The sequence below is a fragment of the Arvicanthis niloticus genome, chromosome 13, assembly GCF_011762505.2.
Source record: "Arvicanthis niloticus isolate mArvNil1 chromosome 13, mArvNil1.pat.X, whole genome shotgun sequence".
NCBI classification, from domain to species: Eukaryota; Metazoa; Chordata; class Mammalia; order Rodentia; family Muridae; genus Arvicanthis; species Arvicanthis niloticus.
Genome location: NC_047670.1, coordinates 2749453 through 2771556, shown reverse-complemented (window position 1 = coordinate 2771556; position 22104 = coordinate 2749453). Strand labels below are relative to the sequence as shown.

Below are 22104 nucleotides of genomic sequence, written 5' to 3'. Positions count from 1 at the left end.
TTGGTCTTACTGTCTGTGACAGAAGCTTGTCCCTCCTGTGGTCCTGTGAGCCTATGATCTTAGGTGTGTCAGCACTCCTAGGGAGACCAGCTCTCTCCTTCGTGTGAATTGGATGTGGTGGGCTATGGGACAGCCCTAGCTCAGGGGTACAGATGGAAACCGGAAGGATCCTGTTCCCAGCTACTCTGCTGTTCCTATGCCCTGTGTGCTCCTGGAGGGTCCCTCTTTGGACAGTTATTGAAAAAGTGGTGATCTCACCTCTGGGCTTAGAAGTGAGAGGACTCCTGGGAGACCAGCTTTCTCCTGGAGGGATTTGGGTGCAGAGGGCTGTGGGACAGCCTTAGTTCCAGGGCGCAGATGGAGACCGGGAAGTTCTCTTAGGGTTCTAAAATGTTGGCATTCTATTATTTAGCACAATTTGATTTGACTTTAACTCTAATTTTGTCTGTTGATTTCATATTTCATTGGACTTTAGAAACTGCCTTTTATTGTCTCTGGTTTTCAGCCCAAAAGTCTTAACGTTGAATACCTGGCAGTCAAAATTTCTCTGTAGTAAACTGATAGTCTCAGATTGAAGCATGGTCTCATTCTGGTCCATTTTGCTAAACTAGTCTTACCTTTTATTTCCACTTCTGAGGTCTTTAAATAATTTTATCTTTTTCTGTTTTTGTTTTCTTTTTCATTTTCCCAGATTTGAGTTACTAAAACTCTTTCCCCACCCCCCACCCTTTTTTTTTTTTTTCCTGTGCCAGAGCTGGAGTTCTTGTTTTCAGTTTCAAAAATACATAATTTATAAATCTTTAATCTGATAAAATATCTTAATATTTAAGAAGGCATTAAATTTTAATTAGTTATACTGAGAAGAACTTTTAACAGGCTTCCTTTCTGTTTTTATATTCTAGACTAATAATTCCTTAATAGATAATGTTCCTCAGAAAGACCTCAGACCAAAAAGAGACACAGATGTAACTTCTGAAAGTGACTATGGAACCAGAAAAGAGTGCAGCAGAAAAGTTCCTAGAAGAACAAAAATCCCATATTATGCCAGAACTATTCAAACTATTAAACACCACAATAAAAACAATGGTGCTTTTGTAAGGTACTTGCTTTGGTCTTAGTAGTCTAAATAAGTCACACAGTTAGGAGTAACTGACTGGCTTCCTACTTGCTGTTTCATGATGATAAACTTCTCAGTTTACCGACATAAAAGATTTTTTTTTTTCTTTTTAGCCTGGCAGCTCAGATTTGTTCAGCTATCGGCCCCTCATATCCTACATTTCTGTGTCCATGTATTCAACCAACCACTGATCAAATAAAATCAAACCAAGAATTACACCTTTACTAATATGGACTATTTACTAGGTTTAAAATTATTGCTTCTGATTGAACATTCACAAACTTTTTCTTGTCATTCTTTCTTAAATAATAGCGTATAATAAATTAGCTTTATTAGGTATTATGACAGATATTATGTTGATATTAAAATTTGTCTAGACAGTTTGATATACACTCAGATGTGTTATATGTAAAAATGCTATGCCATTGTATGTAATAAAGTAAGCATTTAGAGATTTTGGTGTTTTCAGGTGGTTCAGCACCCAACCACTGCAGAAACTTGAGAACTGTAAACTCATAAAAGATTGTTTTCTCTTCGAGAAATTAATGTATAATACCAAACAAAAGGCCACTGTAGTATTTGCAGTGAGTAGGAGGTGAGGCTGATACACTTGCCTTTACCTGACTAATTTCAACTCTGTCTGTAGACAGATCTAGCTGGGAGGCCAAGGCCTAATTAAACAGTACAACTAAGCCAAGATCAGAGGCAGACAAAAGGATTATTTTTTGATGTGCAGATGTAGAAATCTAATGTCTGTATTTTCATAGCTGGGCTATCAACCATGATAGCTGTTAAGAATTTACCTCAGAGTAGGTATAATCCACTTTTTACCTGCATAATTCTCTTTTAAATGTACTCATTGGTTATTTTAATTCTCCATAGTGATCCATTTATAAAATGTTATGTATTAAAAAAAAATCAGTCCTTTAAAGTTAGGATATGCCCAAGAATTTCTTTTTATTCTGACTATTGATACAATCTATTTACTCTAGTATATTGTGTCAATTTAAAACTTTTAAGTGCCATAGGGTAATTAAATCATTTTCTTCAAATTTTTCTATTTTATGATCGTAGTTTATTTCATCTTGAGTATGTTGAACACTACACATATAAAGTCATTATTTTTTTGAAAGCTCTTGAAACTCTAAATAGTGAATCAGCAAAGTACATCCCTTATAAGATTCATGAATTAACTTTCCAAGTTAACTATTACCTTACTTAATACATTTTTTGTTAAAACAATTATTGTATTGGTATAGTTGTTTTACCTGCGTATATGTCTGCACCATGTCTGGTGCCCACAAATGACAGAAGAGGGCATCAGATCCCCTGGACCTGGGTTACAGATTGTTATGAGCTGCCATTTGAGTGCTGGGAATTGAACCCAGTTTCTTTTGGAAGAGTAGCCAGTGCTTTTTACCACTGAGATATCTTTCCAGCCCCTTAATTAATATATTGTTTTAAATACTAGATATGTGGCTACAGGTGTTTCTACTGGAAAACATAAACTGTACTTTTGATTATGTTCTGCCTTTAATTCTTTGCAGTTGTAATCGTAAAATGAGACAACCTTACTTTAAAGATTTATATGTAAGATCATCTTTAGTAAACTGTAATAACGTAAGAGACATAGATGAGCAGAAGACTGGCATAATTAAAGTAGACAAAAGTGTCTCGGACGACAGCACTTATCGGGTATGGTTTAGAAAATTAAGAAGAGTTAATAATCTTAGATTTAGATACAGAGTCCTAGAAACTTAACAAAATTTTTATGAGCAATATATGTTGTTAATAGTTTTATCAGAGTGATTAAAATTAGGTAATTTTACCCTTCCCAGTTTCTAGATTTTGTGTAATATTACTGCTTTTAAATTTGCTAGATCAGTTGAAATGACGTTACATTAGGAAAATTCCAGTTCTTGTTTCCCAAACTAATAGTTCGTGCTTTGAGAGGGGATACTGGAACCCTTCAAATAACAAAATAAATCTCTGTGTTTTCTCAAAGAAATATTCTTGATACATACTGTCTTGTTGGTTGTCCTGAAAACCAGTTTTGGAAAAGGATTCAGAGATGCTGAAATTATTTTAAAAATTTAATATTCATTGAATATATTAGTTAGCATGCCCTCATTTTACATGTTATAGTATTGGTTATTCTACTATGTACTGGAAAAAATAGAATCTAATAATAGGATTGCTTTCTATAATTGTCATGACAGTACCAACCAACACTCTTTTGAAGTGATTATGTACCCAGCACTATCTACTCTCTTCTGTGTGCTTTATGTCCAATATTGTAATTCTCATTGTGACTTCTTACAATAAGTTACTGTAAAATAAATGAAAGAAATGGGGTGGTGAGAAGTTTGCTGACTTTTTTCAAGTTCATGAAGCATTGCTGTTTTCTTTTAGTCCCTCGTGGAACAGTTAGACCAAGAGAGAGAGATGAGGTGGAAAGCTGAGCAAACGGAAAAGAAACTCATGGATTACATTGATGAGCTACATAAGCAAGCAGATGAGAAGAAAGATGTTCACAGCCAGGCTCTCATCACCACAGATAGGTAAGGCAGGCAAAAATAGGACTCTAAATCCTGCAGAAGAGGGGAGGAAAGGACCTTGACCAGTGAAGCCAAGGACATCACAAGAACTCCCACAGAACCAACTAACTTGGGCTCATAGGGGCTCACAGGGACTGCACTAACAACCAGGGAGCCTGTATGAATCTGAGCTAGATCCTCGCATATGTAGCTGTGGGACATGTTTCCTCCTACTGAGTTACCTTGTCCATCCTCGATATGAGGGAGATGGGTAGTCTTTCTGAGACTTGATATGCTGTGTTTGGTTGATCTGTTACTGAGAGGCCTGCACTTTTCAGAAGAGTGGATGGGGGAGGGGCACTGGGGGGAGAGGAAGGAGGTTAAACAACATTGTGGATATAATATATAAGAGAATAAATTAAGAAAAACGAAGGAAAAATATGAGTCTAAAGATGTCTCTCAGAGCATGAAGCTTATTGGGCTTAGAATAGGAATGCCTTGATGTAAAACAGTGAGAGTTAGGAAAATGCATGTATGTGACATTCATTTGATTTGAAGATTTAGTAATTTGGTCAGGCTAACATGCTTTGTAGAGTGCCATATTTGTAAAATGGGCTGGCATTGGCAAATTTCTTTTTAAGTTTTATCAATCCTAGTCTCTTTTAACATATTCATTTCCTGTGTTAGCTTTGGTAACTACATAAACCAAGTTCCTTAATTCTTTTTTTCTTGTCCGTTGAGTCTCCTATTTGCCTAAGGAGTTTTTCACGCCAGTAAATTCTTATTCCCTCCCCTTTGATTTCTATAGTTAATAGTTAGGTTATCCCTTTCTTCAAATAGTTATTGGTTTTTTTCACCGTTACTTTTTGGTTCCATTTTTTTTCTTATCTTTAAGGGAACACTAAGTCTACAGACTTGGTATTGGCCATAAGTAAGATCTGGAAGTCTTAGTTCAGTTTTGTGTCTATAAAATGGATAATTCCTCTTACAAGATCTCATGTGAATATTAAATTGAGGTAAACAGTTTCCAACCTAATCCCTCATTTATTTTATACATTTGGTTGTGTGATACTGATACTTAAAGAAAACAGAAAAACACTTCTCCTACCTGCTTTTATATGTTGTGCCTGTGTGAAAAGAGAAAAAGAAGCCATGCTACCTAAATATATTCACTGTGAAAATCACTGTAACTGGATATTTTGGTGTATTCTGTTCTTATGTGAGTACATCTGTCACCATCTGTCACCATCTTTGGTGGTTTGAATAGGTATGTTCCATATCTCATGTGTATGCTAAGCCCATGGAGAGTAGCACTTGTAGGAGGTGTGGCCTTGTTGGAGGAAGTGTGTCACTGTGGGAGCAGTCCTTGAGGTCTTCTGTGCTCAAGTTGTGCCCAGTATGGAACACAGTGATCACAGGAGTGTTCATGTAACTGGGTTTAATGCTGCCCATGGATGAAGATGTTGAACTCTAAGCTCCTCCAGCACCATATTGGTCTATATGCTGCCATGCTTCCTGACATGATAATAGACTAAAACTCTGAAACTGTAAGCCAGCCCCAATTTAATGTCCTTTATAAGAATTGCCTTCGTCATATTGTCTCTTCACAGCAATAAAACCCTAAGACACCATCTTTATTTGTGTTTGAGGGATCACTGTTTCTAAATGGATAGAAGAAAATCCTGGTCAGGAAATGAGAATGGCATGAAAAAAGGAATAGTGCTCAAACTTCTTCAGAACAGCCCCATTACATGACAGGCTTATAGAGATCCCAGGATGTGTCACAGGGAGACTGTACAAGACAAGAATCCCCTTGTCTTTAGAATGAAGCAAAACTTGTTTTAGGAATTGTTTTTATTAAATGTTATTTCCCTTTGCATTATAATTGAAATTCCTTTTAATATTGGCATACTTTTTGTTTTGTTATGTTGAATTTTTGAGGCAGTGTCTGACTTTGTAGTTGTGGCTGGCCTAGAAATCAGAAGATATCTATCTGCCTCTGCCTTCCAGGTGTCTGGAATTACAGGTGTGCACCACTATCCAGTTTGACATTCTTGATCTTTTCATTTTGGCTATATGCAAATAGTTTTTGCTTTATTTTAGGTATAGGTATTAACTGTGGTATATTAGAAAAAGTGTCTTAACTGCTCACCAGATTGAATTTGGGAGGTTTGAAACATACCACCATGCTCCTTGCTCTCTTAAACAGTCAGTCTCAGTTGTTCTTACACTTCTATCCATACTCATATTTGTTGGTATAAAATCTTGAGATTAATGCCTTCCAGCTCTTGATGTTCTTGTGTGTGTCTTGTATCCATTGCCCTGAATACCAAGTCTTTGACAGCTAGATGCCACCCTCTGAATAATGTTATGTCAATAAGTGAATCTCATGTACTGTGCTTATTGTTTCAACCTTCTTGGACTTTATTGATCTAGTTAGTTACTAAAAGTGCCTCTCCTACATTTCTCATAAGTGTTTTCAGGTTAGCCCATCCTGAGGAAGAACCATCTTGTGTCTTATTCTGTGTTCTTTGCCCTACTAACTGGTATGCCATGAATATTTTGTCTGCTAACAAAACTAGAAGTAATTGTTCTGCCACCTCTTTCTTAAATCTCAAAGCTAGTTGGTCTTGATATCTTCTTGATTCTGTTTTTTTAAAATACCCATTTCCTCTACATCCTAAAACTGTACCCTTGGCTTATGATTTATTACTTAGATAATTATTTGTCTTATCTACAGCCCTTATCTGTTATTTTCTCATGTCAACCTAGAATTGACTGAATAAAGGAATAAAGAAGTATTTTTTAAACTGTTCTCATTAAAGACAAAAGGAAAGAGATAATAAGAATTGAAGAAATTATCATCATAGAGCAGTTGATGGATACATACATATATAACACACACATATGTATGTATATATATGTATAGGTGTGTGTGTGTGTGTGTATACATGTATCCTAGAAATTACAGTTGGTAAACATTGAACTACTTTAGCTCAGTACTTAATTCATGAGACTCTTCCACAAACTAGAGTTATATCAACCATTTAGCTGCTTCTTGTATTTGGATAAGGTATGAACTGAAAACCCAAGTTAATAATATAATAGCATGACACAATGACTGGTTCATGGGATACACATATAAACTAAATGAACTCATCTGAGCCTCTTATGGCTCTTCTAAGTTGAATTAAACAAAGATCGTTCCTGTTGTGACTGTTAGAATGTAAACCCAGGGCTTGCAGAATGGCTTAGTGGGTAAAAGAACTTGCCACACAAGCCTTACGCCTGAGTTCAATTCTAGAACCTTCAGTGAAAGGAGAGACCTGTATATGAAAATTGTCCTCTGACCTTCATGCATGCACACACGTCCACACACATATACAAATGCTCTTAACTGCTTGCCACACTAGGAGAAGCTGAAACTGGTTCCTGAGAACTAACTCTGTGGTATAGAATCCTAAAGGGATTCCGTGCTTGGTTTCAGTGGTGTCTCAGAAGAGTACCAGCCAGCCTGTCTAAGTTTGGTTGTGTATACCAGTAAACTTTTCCTTTTTGTTTACATAAGTTTTTAGTTGCAAGCAAAATATTCTAGCACATACAAAGCTGGCATCAGTACTTTGGTCTGGGGAAGATATAAGGAAGTCAGAACTGACCAGCTACTTATATAACACTTCCATCTCCTAGCTTTAGTGATTCCAAATCAGTTTGCTCTGCTTGGCATTGAGCTCTTTGAGGGCAGTGACTTATAACTTAGTTATACTGAATGCTTATTTATACTGAATTTTTAAAAATTCACATCTAGCTCAAAACTGAAACACACTAGGGGCAAACCGTTACTGTGAAATAATAAAAGTTTATGTAAATGTCTTTAGTTTATGATGAATGTTTTTCCCTTACAGGAAAACGTTATTTTCAGGGTTGGGACAAAGGCATATATATACTGCTTTGTAGTCGTTTTTTGTTTTTTGTTTTTTTTTTTTTTTAAGTATAATTAGAGTTTGACAATACTTCAGATATTGATCACTGTTTTCAGCCTTAACATTGACTACAATTTTCATTATTTTTAAACTTGTAATATTATTATTATTATTATTATTATTATTATTATTATTATTATATACTTTATGCTCCAGACTAAAGGATGCTATTTTTAAAGAGAGACATTGCAAGGCTCAACTTGAAATTATAGTTCACAGACTTCAAAATGAAGTTAAAAAACTAACTATTGAATTAATGAAAGCGCGAGATCAACAGGAAGATCACATCAAACACCTGAGAACCCTGGAGAGGGCATTGGAAAAAATGGAGAAGCAGAAAGCACAGCAGCAGCAGGCACAGGTATTGCTGAGTGGATCAGTGATATGAATGAATGGATTAATGGTTCTTCCTAAAACTAATTACATACCATAGTAGGCTCAAAAGATGCCAGCCTGTATGCACAAATTAAGTCACTGTTATTTTTAATATCGCAATCATGCAGCCTGCAGGTTACATCCTTATTCTACCAACACTACTTAAATAAAGAATTGGTAGAGTTGGTAGAAATATTAGAAAGAGATAGGTTCTTGCTTTGAGGTCTGTGGGGTACTTGAAAGACTTTCAGTTTCATGCTGTTGGCATCAAATTCCTGTCAAAAAATGTATACAAATCAACAGTAATTCATGCCAGTACAATTGCTGCTTCTATATTGGTAATGCCATTCTTAATTCAATAAAGTTTGAAAACAGCTTAATTGTTAGGCCATGCGATTTAATGAGCATTTAGAGGAACTGGTATTAAAATAAAAGCAGGGACAGTTACTGGGGTGGCCATGAAGCTCTGAGGTAGGCCAGTCTTTCTGAGGAAGGACTTTCCCATTTTCTTTCCTGTTTTTGTTTCCCTGTCTTCTTTCAGATACTGGCCTGAATCTGGATATGCCATCCCTACCACTTTCAGCTTCAGCATTCCCCAAAGCTGCCTCTCACTCACAGTGTGGCCAGCCTGCCTGACTTCCAGGCCTAACTCTAAGACATAACTCCTTTAACTTTTTCTCTTCCTGTTCTCCATCTTCCTCCTTCAGACAGCTGAAAGATCTGCAGCTTGCCTACCCTGTGGCTTTCTTCTAAACTAATGAAACTGCTCTTGTCCTTTAAACAAATCGACCAAATAGAAACTAGAAGCAGGGGAATGTCTGTGTAAGATCTGTGACCATGTGTACTTCACTCAGATAAGGCTAGGAACAGGCTAAGGACAAGAACTAGAAGGAAGAGGCATGCTTGTGTAAGCTCTGACCATGTGTACTTCACTCAGATAAGACTGATCCAAGAGGTGGAGCTTAAAGCCTCAGCTGCTGATCGAGAAATAAACTTACTTCGAACCTCTCTTCACCAAGAAAAACAGCAAGTGCAACAACTTCATGAACTTCTGGCATTGAAAGAGCAAGAACACAGGTGAGTGAACATATATCAAGATAATACTAACATTTAAAAGTATAAAAGGGAATTCCTGGCTCTTTTCTTGGTCTTCCTTACCCAGTGATTGACCATTGGTGAAATCTGGCAGAATTAACCCACGGAGGGCAGGCAGGATGCTGCCTTAGTCCCCATGCTTGAAAGGTGTGGTTCCTAGGATCCACTTGATAGGAAGAAAGCCAACTCCCACCTGGTGCCCTGTGCCTTCAGTGCATGACAGACATACAGGCAATTCATCAATCGGTGTAGTTAGAGAAAGATTAAAATCAGAATTAACTCTTAGACAATACCGTGTTTGCTTCTATATTAGATTCAGTCCTATAGAAATGCAAGGAGCTAAAAATCAAATATATGACTTCAGTGTCGGTATGAGAGGGGCTTATAATAATGCATCTTGTTTTTATATTTCTTCAGACTTGACCAAAAATGGCTCATCATATAGAGAGGACGCTATCCTAAATGACTTCCAAATAACTCTATAAAATTTCTCAGGATTGATTCTGCTACAACAGTAGACTATAAACTTTCTCTGTCTACCTAAGTACCATTTCTGTGATTTAAAAAAAGGAACTTGTTTTCCATTAACCTTGGGTAATGCAAAATGTTAATAGTTATTTAAAGACCATTGAGGGATTTTTTGTTTTTGTTTTTTGTTTGTTTATGACTTTTAATGTTTTTACAATCCAGTCATTATCACTTTCTGGTCCACCCTCCCACAGTTCCTCATCCCATTCCTCCTCCCAACCTGTCTGCAAGAGGATGTCCCCACCCACCAGGCCACCCAACTCTGTAGGGCCTCAAGTCTCTCTAGGGTTAGGCACATCTTCTCTCACTTAGGCCAGACCTGGCAGTCCTCTGCTGTATATGCCTCATACCAGCTACTGTATGCAGCCTAGTTGGTGACTCAGTGTCAGAGATCTCAGGGATCCGGATTAGTTGAGGCTGCTGGTCTATGGAGTCACCCTCCTCAGCTTCTTCCAGCCTTTCCCTAATCCAGCCACTGGGGTCCATGACTAAAGTCCATTAGTTGAGTGGAAGTGTCTGCCTCTATCTAAGTCAGCTGCTTGTTGAGCCTCTCAGAGGACAGCCATGCTGGGCTCATGTCTGTAAGTACACCATAGCATCAGTAATATGTCAGACCCTGGAGCCTCCCCATGAGATGAATCACAAGTTGACCTGGTCACTAGACCTCCTTTTCCTCAGTCTTTTCTCTGTTTTTGTCCTTGAAGTTCTTTTAGATAGTAACAATTCTGGGTCAGTGTTTTGACTATGGGATAGCAACCCCATCCCTTCACTTGATAGGGTCTTTCTACTAGAGATGGACTCTGCAAGTTCCCCCTCCCCATTGTTGGGCATTTCATCTAAGGTCCTTCCCTTTGAGTTCTAAGAGTTTCTCACCTCCCAGGTCTTTGGTACATTCTAGAGGGTTCCCCCAGCTCTCATGTTCCACTCCTCAAGTTGCATATTTCCATTCATTCTGCTGGCCCTCAGGGCTTCTCTCCTACCCTCCCCACCCCAATACCTGATCATGTTCCCCTTTTCTTCTCCCTCTCCCCTCTTCCACCCAGTTTCCTCTCTCCCTCCCTCTGCCTCCTGTGACTGTTTTCTTCTCCCTCCTAAGTGGGATTGAAGTGTTCTCACTTAAGCCCTTCTGATTGTTAACCTTCTTGAGTTCTGTGGATTGTATCCTGGGTATTCTGTAATTTTTGGCTAATAGTCACTTATTAGTGAGTACATACCATGCATGTCCTTTTGGGTCTGAGTTACCTCACTCAGGTTGATATTTTCGAGTTCCATCCATTTGTCTGCAAAACTCATGATGTCCTTGTTCTTAATAGCTGAATAGTAAGTATTTCATGTAAATGAACCACATTTTTTGTATCCATTCTTCTGTTGTGGGACATCTGGGTTGTTTCCAGCTTCTGGCTATGACAGATAAGGCTACTATAAACATAGTAAAGCACATGCCCCTGTAGTATGATGGGACATCTTTTGCGTATATGCCTGAAAGTGAGTATAGATGAATCTATTTCTGAGGAACCTCCAGATTGATTTCCAGAGTAATTGTACCAGCTTGCAATCCCAATAGGAATGGAAGAGTGTTCCTCTTTCTCCACATCCTCACCAGCATCTACTATCACCTGAGTTTTTGATCTTCTGACTGGTGTAAGGTGGAATCTCAGGTTCATTTTGATTTGCATTTCTCTGATCAGTAAAGACTTTGAACATTTCTTTAAGTGCTTCTCAACCATTCGAGATTGCTCTGTTGTGAATTCTCTGTTTAGCGCTATACTGCATTTTTTATTAGGTTGTTTAGGTGTTTTGGGTGTTAACGAATTGAGTTCTTTATATATTTTGGATATTAGCTCTCTAGCAGATGTGGAGTCAGTGAAGATTTTCTTTTCCTAGTCTGTAGGTTGACGGTTTGTCCTATTGGCTCTGTTCTTTGGCTTACAGAAGCTTTCCAGTTTCATGAGGCCCATTTATGAATTCTTGACCTTAGATTGTGAGCCATTGGAGTTCTGTTTAGGAAATCCACCACCCCCACCCCCCCATGCCAGTAGGATTAAGGCTCTTTCCCACTCTCTCTTCTGTTAGATTCAGTGTATCTGGTTTTATGTTGAGGTTCTTGATCCACTTGGACTTGAGCTTTGTGTAAGGTGACAAATACAGATTTTCATTTTTCTACATACTGACTGCCAGTTAGACCAGCACCATTTAATAAAGACCAGTGAGTTTTATTAATGTGAATTGCATTGCTTTGGTTTTCATTTCAGGCAAGAAATTGAAACTCGGGAGTTTTTCACTGATGCTGAGTTCCAGGATGCATTAGCTAAACAATTGTCCAAAGAAGAAAGAAAACATGAGCAAGAAGTAAAAGAATACCAAGAAAAAATTGATGTATTAAACCAGCAGTATTTGGATTTAGAAAATGAATTCCGTATTGCTTTAACTGTTGAAGCCAGAAGATTTAAAGATGTAAGAATTGATATCCAGCTCACTACTGATGAGAGGACATTTTAGAAACCCACCCAAAATGAGATGATGTTTAAAAAAATGAATTTGTAGAGTTTTCATTTCCTTATATAATAGTAGCTATTTTTATTGCTGGTGGGAAAACTAATTATGGCAATAAGTGGAAATCTAACGTGAGAATCAGAACAGGAGTGAGGAACCTGAACTTGTAGAGAGGGGCCAGCACAGCTGACAGTCCCGCATCCGCTCCTGGGCCAAAGGTGCTCCACTGCCTAATTAGTATTTCTTTATTATTAATTAACTTACTGTATATCTCAATCACAGTTTCCCCTCCCTCCTCTCCATTCATTCTCCCCTCTCCCAAAACCCGCTCCCCATTCTTTCTTTCTTCTCAGAAATGGGGAGGCCTCCTGTAATATCGGCCCACCTTGGCATATCAAGTTGGAGTAGGACTAAAAGCATCTTCTTCTATTGTGACTAGACAAGGCAGCTCAATTAAGGGAAAGGGATTCAAAAGCAGGCAACAGAGTCAGAGACAGCCTCTGCTTCTAATGTTAGGAGTCCTGCATGAAGACCAAGCTGCAGAACTGTTAAATATGTGCTGAGGGCCCATGCATGCTATCTGTTTGGCAGTTCAATCTTTGAGCCCCAGAGGGCCCAGGTTAGTTGATTATGTGAGTTTTCTTGTGTCCTTCTCCTCTCTGGCTTCTGCAATCCTTCTTCACCATCTTCCATAGGATTTCCCAAGCTCCACTTAATGTTTGGCTGTGCTTCTCTGCATCTGTTTCCATCAGCTGCTGGGTGAAGCCTCTCAGATGACAGTTATGCTAGGCTCGTATCTGCAAGTATAGCAGAATACCATTAACAGTGTCGGGGTAGGCTCCCTCTCATGGCATGGGTCTCAAGCTGACTCAGTCTTTGGGTGGCCAATTCCTCAATTTCTACACTATCGTTACAACCCTGAACAGCTTGTAAGCAGGAAAAATTGTGGGTCTAAAGTTTTATGGCTGGGTTGGTATTCCAGTCCCTCCATTGGAAGTCTTTTCTGGTTACTGGAGATAGCAGTTTCAGGTTCTGTATCCGCCATTGCTAGGAGCTAGGGTCACCCCCATAGATTCCTGGGAGTATCTGTTGTTCTAGGTTTCTAGCTTGTCCTATAGATCCCACTGCCACCATCAGTTCAACTTGTCTCTCCCAGTACTCTCTCCTGTTCTTCCTTACCCTGTTCCATGTCTTGTTCTTTTTCCCTTCTTAGTGAGATTCAAGTGTCCCTCTTGGGCCCTCTTTGTTACTTAGCTTTTTGGGGGGTCTGTGGATTGCAGTGTGGTTATCCTGTACTTTATGGCTAATATCCACTTATAAGTGAGTGCATACCTTGTCTTTCTGGGACTGGGTTAACTCACTCAGGATGATCTTTTCTAGTTCATCCATTTGCCTGCAGATTTCAGGATGTCATTGTTTTTAATAGTTGGGTATAAATCTTTTGCCTTTTACTAGTTGGCATATCTCTTAAACTGAAATTTCTCTATATTTACTTCAAGTCTTTCCATCTATATTAATGCTATTCCCAGGCCTCTAAGTGATTGTGTGAAAACTAATGCTCCTCTTTTTCTGATTCTCATTGATGCCTCTTTCTCTGATATTCCATAACCTCAAGAGCTTCTTATAATAATTATATTTTTAAAATAGTCTTCTTTCTTACCACCTTTGTGTTAGAATGTGCAAGTTAGCTGTATGCCACTCCTCGTATACCTTTGTTCAGAATAATAAAACTCTTTGTATTCTGTCTGATTTCATGCTCTGTCATCTTTCCACTCATGCCACTCTAACATCACCATGTCTTCTAATGGGACTTGTAAGCACCTTCCTGCCTGAAACACCATCCCTTATAGCCTTTTATTCCCTGTTAACCTCTTGATAATAATGGTCACTAAAATTAAACATTCCCCTTACAATACTGTGCATCCCTCTCAGCTTTTCTCAGTAAAGGCATGTTCTTTCTATATAGTTTCATAGTGCACAGTTTGTTCCTATTGCTATATTGTTATTCCCTACCTTCTAGAAGACAGATGAGTCTGTTTTGTCCCCTGATCATTGTGGTACCAAACAGTGGCTGACGTACAGCAGTTGCTCAGTGAGTTATGTGTCATACAAATGGATCTTGGTTCTTACATTCAGTAGAGATTAGCAAACTCCCTAGGTCTGCGTTTTACTTTCTAGATACTAAGTACATTGAAACATGATACCTCTGAGTTTTGTTTTACTAAAACTTAAGTTTTAAAATGAAAAGTGTAAACTATTTCTAGAAGCAGATATTTTCTACTTGGAAAGCTTCTGTTTATAATATGATTTTGAAATGCAGGTTAAAGATGGCTTTGAAGATGTTGCAACTGAATTAGCGAAGAGTAAACATGCTCTTATTTGGGCTCAACGTAAAGAAAACGAATCTTCATCTTTAATTAAAGATCTGACCTGTATGGTGAAGGAACAAAAGACAAAACTCTCAGAAGTCTGCAAATTGAAGCAGGAAGCAGCAGCAAATTTACAGGCAGGAATCTGCAGTGTGCTTTCCCTTGGGGCTTTCACATCATCTCACGTGTGAGCAGTGACTTTTAGGAAGTACTCAGGAGTAACTCTGAGATTGTATTATTCATACATTGGTGTTCATTATGAAAGTATACCTAATGAGATTCATGATTTCATAGATGATACTGCTTTCATCAAAATATCTTAAGAATGCTAGGTATGGTGGCATACCCCTTCAGCCCCTGCTCTTGGGAGGCAGAGGCAGGCAGATTCAAATCCATTGTAGTCTACATTCCGAATTCTAGACTGACCAGATCTACATAGTGAGACCCTGTCTCAAAAATAAATAAAGATACATGAATAAATGACAGTAAATTTATTCTATATACTAGTCACCAGTTGTACAGTGTTATAACAAAATGGGAAACTGATACTGAAAAGGTGCTAAGCTTTGAGAAACACTACTCATATTACTAGTAACTGGATGGTATAATGGTATTTTCAGATACATTTAACCACAATAGCTTTGAAATTATCTCTTAATATTTGTGCTATTTCACCTAAGAAATCAACTTCTGGAAAATAAATTATATATAGATGCTGATTTAAATATTTCCTGAGAAATTTTGACAATTACAGATTCAGTTTTTCTCTTATAAATATGAAGTAAAACTCAATGTTAAAAAGTAGCATTTTAAATGTTAGCATTTTGTTTTACAGTGTATATCTTAAAACTTTTGGTGTAAAAGTTGGTAATCATTACTTTTTAATTGCTTAAAGAGCATTTTTTCATAAGATACAAAAAAGAACTACTTTAATAATTTATAGCATATATAATTTTAATGTTTGTAACTAAGTGAAATAATTTGTGTTTTGGGGTTATACAGAATCAAATCAACACTCTTGAAATTTTGATTGAAGACGACAAGCAGAAGAGCATTCAAATAGAACTTCTCAAACATGAAAAAAACCAGCTGATTTCTGAACTGGCAGCCAAAGAGTCGCTGATTTATGGCTTACGGACGGAAAGAAAAGTATGGGGACATGAACTGGCATGTCAGAGTAAGAGTCTCAAGTTTTTCAATGGAAAGTAGCCATTATTACAAAGCAGTATATCTGGATATGGAAGAAAAGGATGCTTCGCTGCCTCCCAGTGAAGCTAAGTTAAAAAGAATGTATTGTCTAGCAGGCAATGTAGGCATTTACCAGCCAAACAGGAGCACAAGTCTCTAGGGTGTTCCGCGCCCCTCCGTGTCCCCTTCGCCCGTGAAAGAGACATGAGAGGCGGTGTTCGGGTGGTTACCACAGCGAGGCTTTACTTCTTGTATAAGCAGAAGCGGAAAAGACCCCAAGCCCGGAAAAGGCACTGCTTATATACACCCTAGAGTGACGTGTTCACTTCTGATTGGCTGTTCACTCATCACCCATAATACGCCCCGGGATGGGCAGTGACTTTGGCACGCTTTTTGCCTTTTGCACCTGTGCAGTCAGTTGTTTACTAGTGGGAGGACAGGATGCCCGAGCCATCTTGTAATGGCAAATGCTGTCACGCTCACGCGGCTCCTAACACTAGGGAAATAAGGCATTTCAGTAATTAAGGTGTTTAAGTGGCCAGGAATGGAGATACATGCCTTTAGCTGCTGCTGCTCTGGAGACTGAGAGAAGTCACTCAAGAGTAGCTTTTTCACTGATAACATAAAAAGATTAAAGTTGAATATTTTCATGAGATACTGTGGTAATACTGTTCTTTATATTAATACTAAAGCGTCTAAAATGAGTGTCCATATTTGTAACATTTTCCATATTTTTCATGGATAGAAATAAAATTGCACATGAATGAAAATCACTGTAGATTTTAGGTAAACCCTTAGTCTTCTTTCTGACTGCTGTATAGCAAAAAATAAATACTATGTCTTGACATTAACAGATTACTTAAAAATTATGAATAATTGGGGGTCAAAATAAAGCATTGCTTATTTATTTTATAGTAATCTTCTGCTGTAATTGTGTTTGCTTCATTTTACCTAAATAGAGTTTTTAATAGCTCAGATGTTTAATAGCTCAGATGTTTAAAAGACTTTCCTTTTCCTGTTGATTTGCATCATTGTATACTTTGGGCTTTAAATCAGTTTTTTTTTTTTTTTTTTTTTTTTTTTTTTTTTTTGGATGTTTTTCGGCTTATTAGGTGGCATTTTATAAGTACAAAAAATCCCAAGGTATATATTAAGTTCCTAACTGATAATTCTTTCTTAGGCTCGTCACTATCCCAGAGTCGTGGGAAATTAGAAGCCCAGATTGAAAGTTTATGCAGAGAAAATGAATCTCTAAGAAAAGCCCATGAAAGTGACTGCGATGCATTGAGAATAAAGTGCAAGGTCATCGAGGACCAAACTGAAACCATCCGGAAACTGAAAGACGTAAGCCTCACGTTGGTCCTTTGAGATAAGAGAGGGTAACAGGTTTAGAAAATGGTAATATACCTTTGTGATCCTCGACTGTTGTAGATTTTAAAGACAAAAGGAATATCATGTTTCCTTTTATAGTTTCTCAGCTTTGCTCTTAAAAGCAGTATCTGAGCCAGGCGGTGGCGCACGCCTTTAATCCCAGCACTTGGGAGGCAGAGGCAGGCGGATTTCTGAGTTCAAGGTCAGCCTGGTCTACAGAGTGAGTTCCAGGACAGCCAGGGCTACACAGAGAAACCCTGTCTCGAAAAACCAAAAAAAAAAAAAAAAGCAGTATGTGATGCTGATGAAGTTGAATTCTACTTTGACTTTATTTTGTTGTTACTGTTTGTTGAGATAGGGCCTATGTATTCCTGGCTGGCAACCAAGTGAGCCTCAGACTCAGAGAGATCTGACTACCACTGCCTTGAGTGCTGGGACAAAAGGCATGTAGCACCAAGCCTGCCTTATTATTATTGCTTGGGAAATAACAAAATACGAGTCATCAATAAAAGATTAGACATCTCAAGAAACCTTAATATTTTTATGGTCCATTTCCTTTTAGATCTTCACTTATACCAATATACAACATCTAAAATAAATGACTGCTTTTCTTTTTAAGTGTTTACAAGAAAAAGATGGGCAAATCAAAGTGCTACAAGATCAGATCACTTTCATAGAAAAATGTTCTCAAGAGCAACTTAATGAAAAGTCTTCACAACTAGATTCTATAGTTGAGAAACTGGAGAGACACAATGAAAGAAAGGAAAAACTAAAGCAACAGTTGAAAGCAAAGGAATTAGAACTTGAAGAAATCAGAAAAGCTTACAGGTATTATACAGTATTGCCAATGAGAAAAAGGGTTAGATGAGTGATTTCATGTTCCTCACTTAATTCTAAAGTTATTTCTTGTCTTTCTAGCACACTAAATAAGAAATGGCATGATAAAGGAGAACTACTCTCTCATCTTGAATCGCAGGTAAAAGAAGTAAAAGAAAAATTTGAAAACAAAGAAAAGAAACTGAAAGCAGAGAGAGACATAAGTCTTGAGCTACAAAAGTAAGTATTAAGTTATGGAGAATGTGGGATCTTTTAAACACACATACTACACTGGAATGGATGAAATACATGTAAAGAAAAAATGCCAAAGATCTGGAGGGCATAATTCACTAAGAAAGTTATTTTTATTACACCTCTAAAATAAGAAAATTCCCCATAATAATTCTCATGAAAAATAGGTAATACAGTGTAATGACTAGTTTTTATTTCAAGATGTAGAATGGTATTAATAATAGAGCCTGCAAACAGCTTCTCACTAGAAAGCCCTCTTAATCTCTGTGGATCCATATGCATAGGAATTATTTTCTCTCTCTCTCTCTCTCTCTCTCTCTCTCTCTCTCTCTCTCTCTCTCTCTCTCTTTAGGGATGCGATAGAAAAGCTTCAAAACATGGATGATGCCTTTAGAAAACAAGTTGATGCAATTGTTGAAGCTCATCAAGCTGAAATAACACAGCTAGCAAATGAGAAGCAGAAGTATATTGACTGTGCAAATTTAAAGGTACAGTAAGCTAAGATTTATTTTACTAATGTTAAATTATTATGGTTAAACAAATTAGATTTTTGGAAACTAAAAGAGGAAAGGCTGAACATTTTGATGACCTAACCTTTAAAGAACATATTGCCAAAGTTATCCTGAATCTAGGCAACATTTCAGGCATTAGCAGATAATAACTCCAGGGAACTGAGTAGTAAGTTAAAACCCTGCTTGCAGCACTCTATGATCTCGGCAGTGTCCGTGAACATCCCTATGGAAGTGCAACCTACACTGCCTGGAGAAAGCTCTCGGTGATCACTTCCCTGTTCATTAGGGTTTAAGCCAATCAGATTTGTCATCTTGATGAGACTAAGTTTCTGGTGCTTCTGAGACAAACATCATAGGCTTTAACCTCAGGAAGATCAAGGTATTTTAACAAATACACAAATATTCTGATTTTTTTGAGGTCCACTACATTCAAAGATACTTAAGAACTTCTCATCAATTTTCAAGTGGTAATGAAAAAGCCAACAAAAAGAACTAAGTTATGTAAGATTCAGAAATAAGCAACCAAAAAGCATTCAAGAACAGAGACCACATGGTGCATGCTTATTCTGTAATCTCAGTTCTTAGGGTGAGGCAGGAAGATCAAATATTTATGCCAGACTGAGCTAAGCAGAAAGACCTGTCTCCAAAATGGTGGGGGGAGGAGGGGAGACTGAGAAGATGGCTCAGCTGTTAGGAGCACTGAGCTCTTAATGAGGCCCAGAGTTTAGATCCTAGCACCCATGTAACAAGCCAGGTCGCTGTACTCTATAAATGCCTATAACTGGGTCTGAGGGATCCAGTGCTATATTCTGGCCTCCGCACTCATTCACAAATGTGGTTACAGACAGTACTAACACATAAGAAAGTTTAGATACGAAGGAAGAGTCAATGTCAGAATGTGCTTAAGGTAGAATTACCCTTAGGACTCAGCGAGGAAAGATGACAGTCTTATTTAATCAATTATCAGGAGCATAATGACCATGTTATTTCACTTGTAGTCAGTGATGATTTCAGGTATTTTATTTAACATGATACAAAGGTACTGTGGGCAATACCAAATAAAACATGAATTGGGCTTGTGACTGAAAGTACTGAGTATAATGTTGGACCTACTACCAACATGATTTGGTAAAGAGTTGAAGAAATGCTTTCTTAAGTTGTTTTTGACAGACAGGAGACTTAGTAGAGTCTTACTACCTGAGGTTTATCACACGTTCAAGTTTGCGTTATATTAGAAGTTACAAGCCTTTCTTTTCAGGATGATGCCAAGAGACTCCCTGATGCTGCACAAGTCTGTTTCATGATGTAATAAGTTCTTGAGAATTCTTAAGTCCAAAGGCTTTGCTCCTGATTGTCCTGAAGATGAAAAGCAGTTGCTGTTCCCAAGCCTCTGAGATGAACAAAAAGGACATGGATGCTAAATTCTACCTGATTCTGATAGAGCCGGATTCACCGATTGGCTCATTATAAGCTTAAGTGGGTCTTTCATCCAACCGGAAATATGAGTCTTCCTCAGCCTCTGCTCTGATGGCATAAATTTTCCTTGTATACTAAAACAATAAAATCACTTTAAATTTAAAAAAAAAATTAGAAAATAGAACCAGAGCTTAAAAATAATAATTAGGCATAGAAAGTATACAGATCTTGAGGCACAGATAGGTAATAATTTAAAGTAGGAGAAGTTGGGGCTGGAGAGTTAGTTCAGCCTTTAAGAGCACTAATCACTCTTGAAGAGGACCCAAGTTCTGTCGCCAGCACCCACATGGCAGATCACAACCATCTGTAACTCTAGTCTCAAGAGATCCAATGCCCTTTTCTGACTTCCATGAGTCCTAAGCATGCTTTTGCAAAACATGCATATATGCAGGCAAAACACTCTTACACATAAAATAATAAAATCTAAAAAAATAAATAAATAAAAATAAATAAATTAGGAAAAGTCATTTTCTATGGGAAAAGAAATTAGGAGATCTCTATTAAGGGAATGTAGTAGCAGAAAAAGATTGTCACGGTAGCTGTATCTGTCAGACATGTCGAGCTAAATACAAGAAAGTTTCAAGCAAAGGTCTGTAGTATGCAGTACACAGATCTTGGGGAAATCTGGGCTAAGAATGAATGGTAAAATTATGTCACAAAGAGAAAATGCCGCCAGAGCTTTCAGAAATGCTGGAGGGACCACATTGAAAAGATTGCTTTGGGAGGAAGCTGTGTGAGTTGCAAGTCTTTAAGGCGTGGATGTTTTAAGTTAAACTGAGCATTGACAGGCTGCTCAGGACAATGGGATGATGGAATCAGAAAACTAGGTTTCTGTTCTCTGTAAAATAGGAATTTCACATTTTCTAAACTCAAAATGCAGTTAAAATACATTACTTTATCCTTTGCAGGAGAATCTTATGAGGACTAAATAGGTAATACACATGAAAGTACTTTATATAGCTTTCCATTTTATCATTTGAAAAAAGTTGCATCTTACTAACTTCATTTAATGAATCACAACTTATAGAGTACATAAAATACAGCGTTGACTTTTCAAAATGCACTTAAAAATATTTTTAGAAAATTAAAATGTAAAATGTATACATTGGTTTAGGTTCAACAAGTTGAAGACGAAATGCGAGGACTTCTGGAAGAAACATGCAAGAACAAAAAAATGATGGAAGGAAAAATTAAGCAACTTGCTTTTGCTATAAGTGAGATACAGAAAGAAATGTGATGTTGGTGGGAACAAGTTTAGTTGAAACGGGCCAACAGACCTATTGTAAAAATTATTAAATACTGTAACAGTAGTAACTGCTGTGACTTTGAAATGTCTCTTTCTACACATTTTATTATGAATATATTTTAAGAGACTTGATGAAATATTGTATATGTGGGGTTTTTATAATAAAGTATTATTAATTATGTTTATTAGATGGACCTATCATAATAACTAAACTTAAAGCACTTTTCTTGTCTCTGTGCTGTACCTGTGATAATTAATTACACACTTACAATTGACTATACACTTTGACTATAGGAGAGATACAGAAAGACACATGGTTGAGCTTGTGCTAATGAAGAACTAGCTGTATTTACAGGTTATCCATTACTTGATGCAACTCCCTTTAAAATGTCTATAAGATGTAGCGAAAAAATATTGAAAGTCTATAGGATAAACAAAAATGTGTTCTCATTCAGAAAGGTCTAGCTGTCTCCACATGACTCAGTTTCCTCTTTTCTGGCACATTTGTTCATTAAAGGTGAAATGTGTAGTTTTATAAATATTGCCTCATCTATAAGAGCACAGCCGTTCACCCTCATTCACACTTCCACTCACTGCGTGAAGAGACTTCTGACTCTGCAGTGGAAACATTCATTTCACTTTCTATCTAGTTTCATATTACTAATTCACTGTCGTCAACACTTATGTTGGTAAATATATGTCCTTACCCCTGTGCTGTTTCTAAGAGGAAGAACATATAACACATTCAA

At 37.5% G+C, this 22104-nt stretch overlaps 1 protein-coding gene across 6 annotated transcripts in view; it reads left to right on the top strand.

The window, feature by feature from the left end:
- Lrrcc1 (leucine rich repeat and coiled-coil centrosomal protein 1) overlaps positions 1-22104 on the top strand; it is a 36404-nt gene that overhangs the window by 8584 nt on the left and 5716 nt on the right. For 2 of the 6 annotated variants that reach the window (XM_034516450.2, XM_076911213.1), the window contains exons 7-18: positions 903-1099; positions 2665-2812; positions 3530-3678; positions 7791-7995; positions 8947-9086; positions 11885-12086; positions 14446-14631; positions 15497-15671; positions 16863-17026; positions 17673-17881; positions 17972-18109; positions 18474-18609. In XM_034516450.2, coding sequence (XP_034372341.1) covers positions 903-1099; positions 2665-2812; positions 3530-3678; positions 7791-7995; positions 8947-9086; positions 11885-12086; positions 14446-14631; positions 15497-15671; positions 16863-17026; positions 17673-17881; positions 17972-18109; positions 18474-18609 — 2049 coding nt within the window. Of the gene's footprint in view, positions 1-902; positions 1100-2664; positions 2813-3529; positions 3679-7790; positions 7996-8946; positions 9087-11884; positions 12087-14445; positions 14632-15496; positions 15672-16862; positions 17027-17672; positions 17882-17971; positions 18110-18473; positions 18610-19891; positions 20083-21223; positions 21588-22104 lie in introns of those variants that run through there. The other 4 variants (XM_034516448.2, XM_076911212.1, XM_034516449.2 and 1 more) reach the window with 4 other exon arrangements.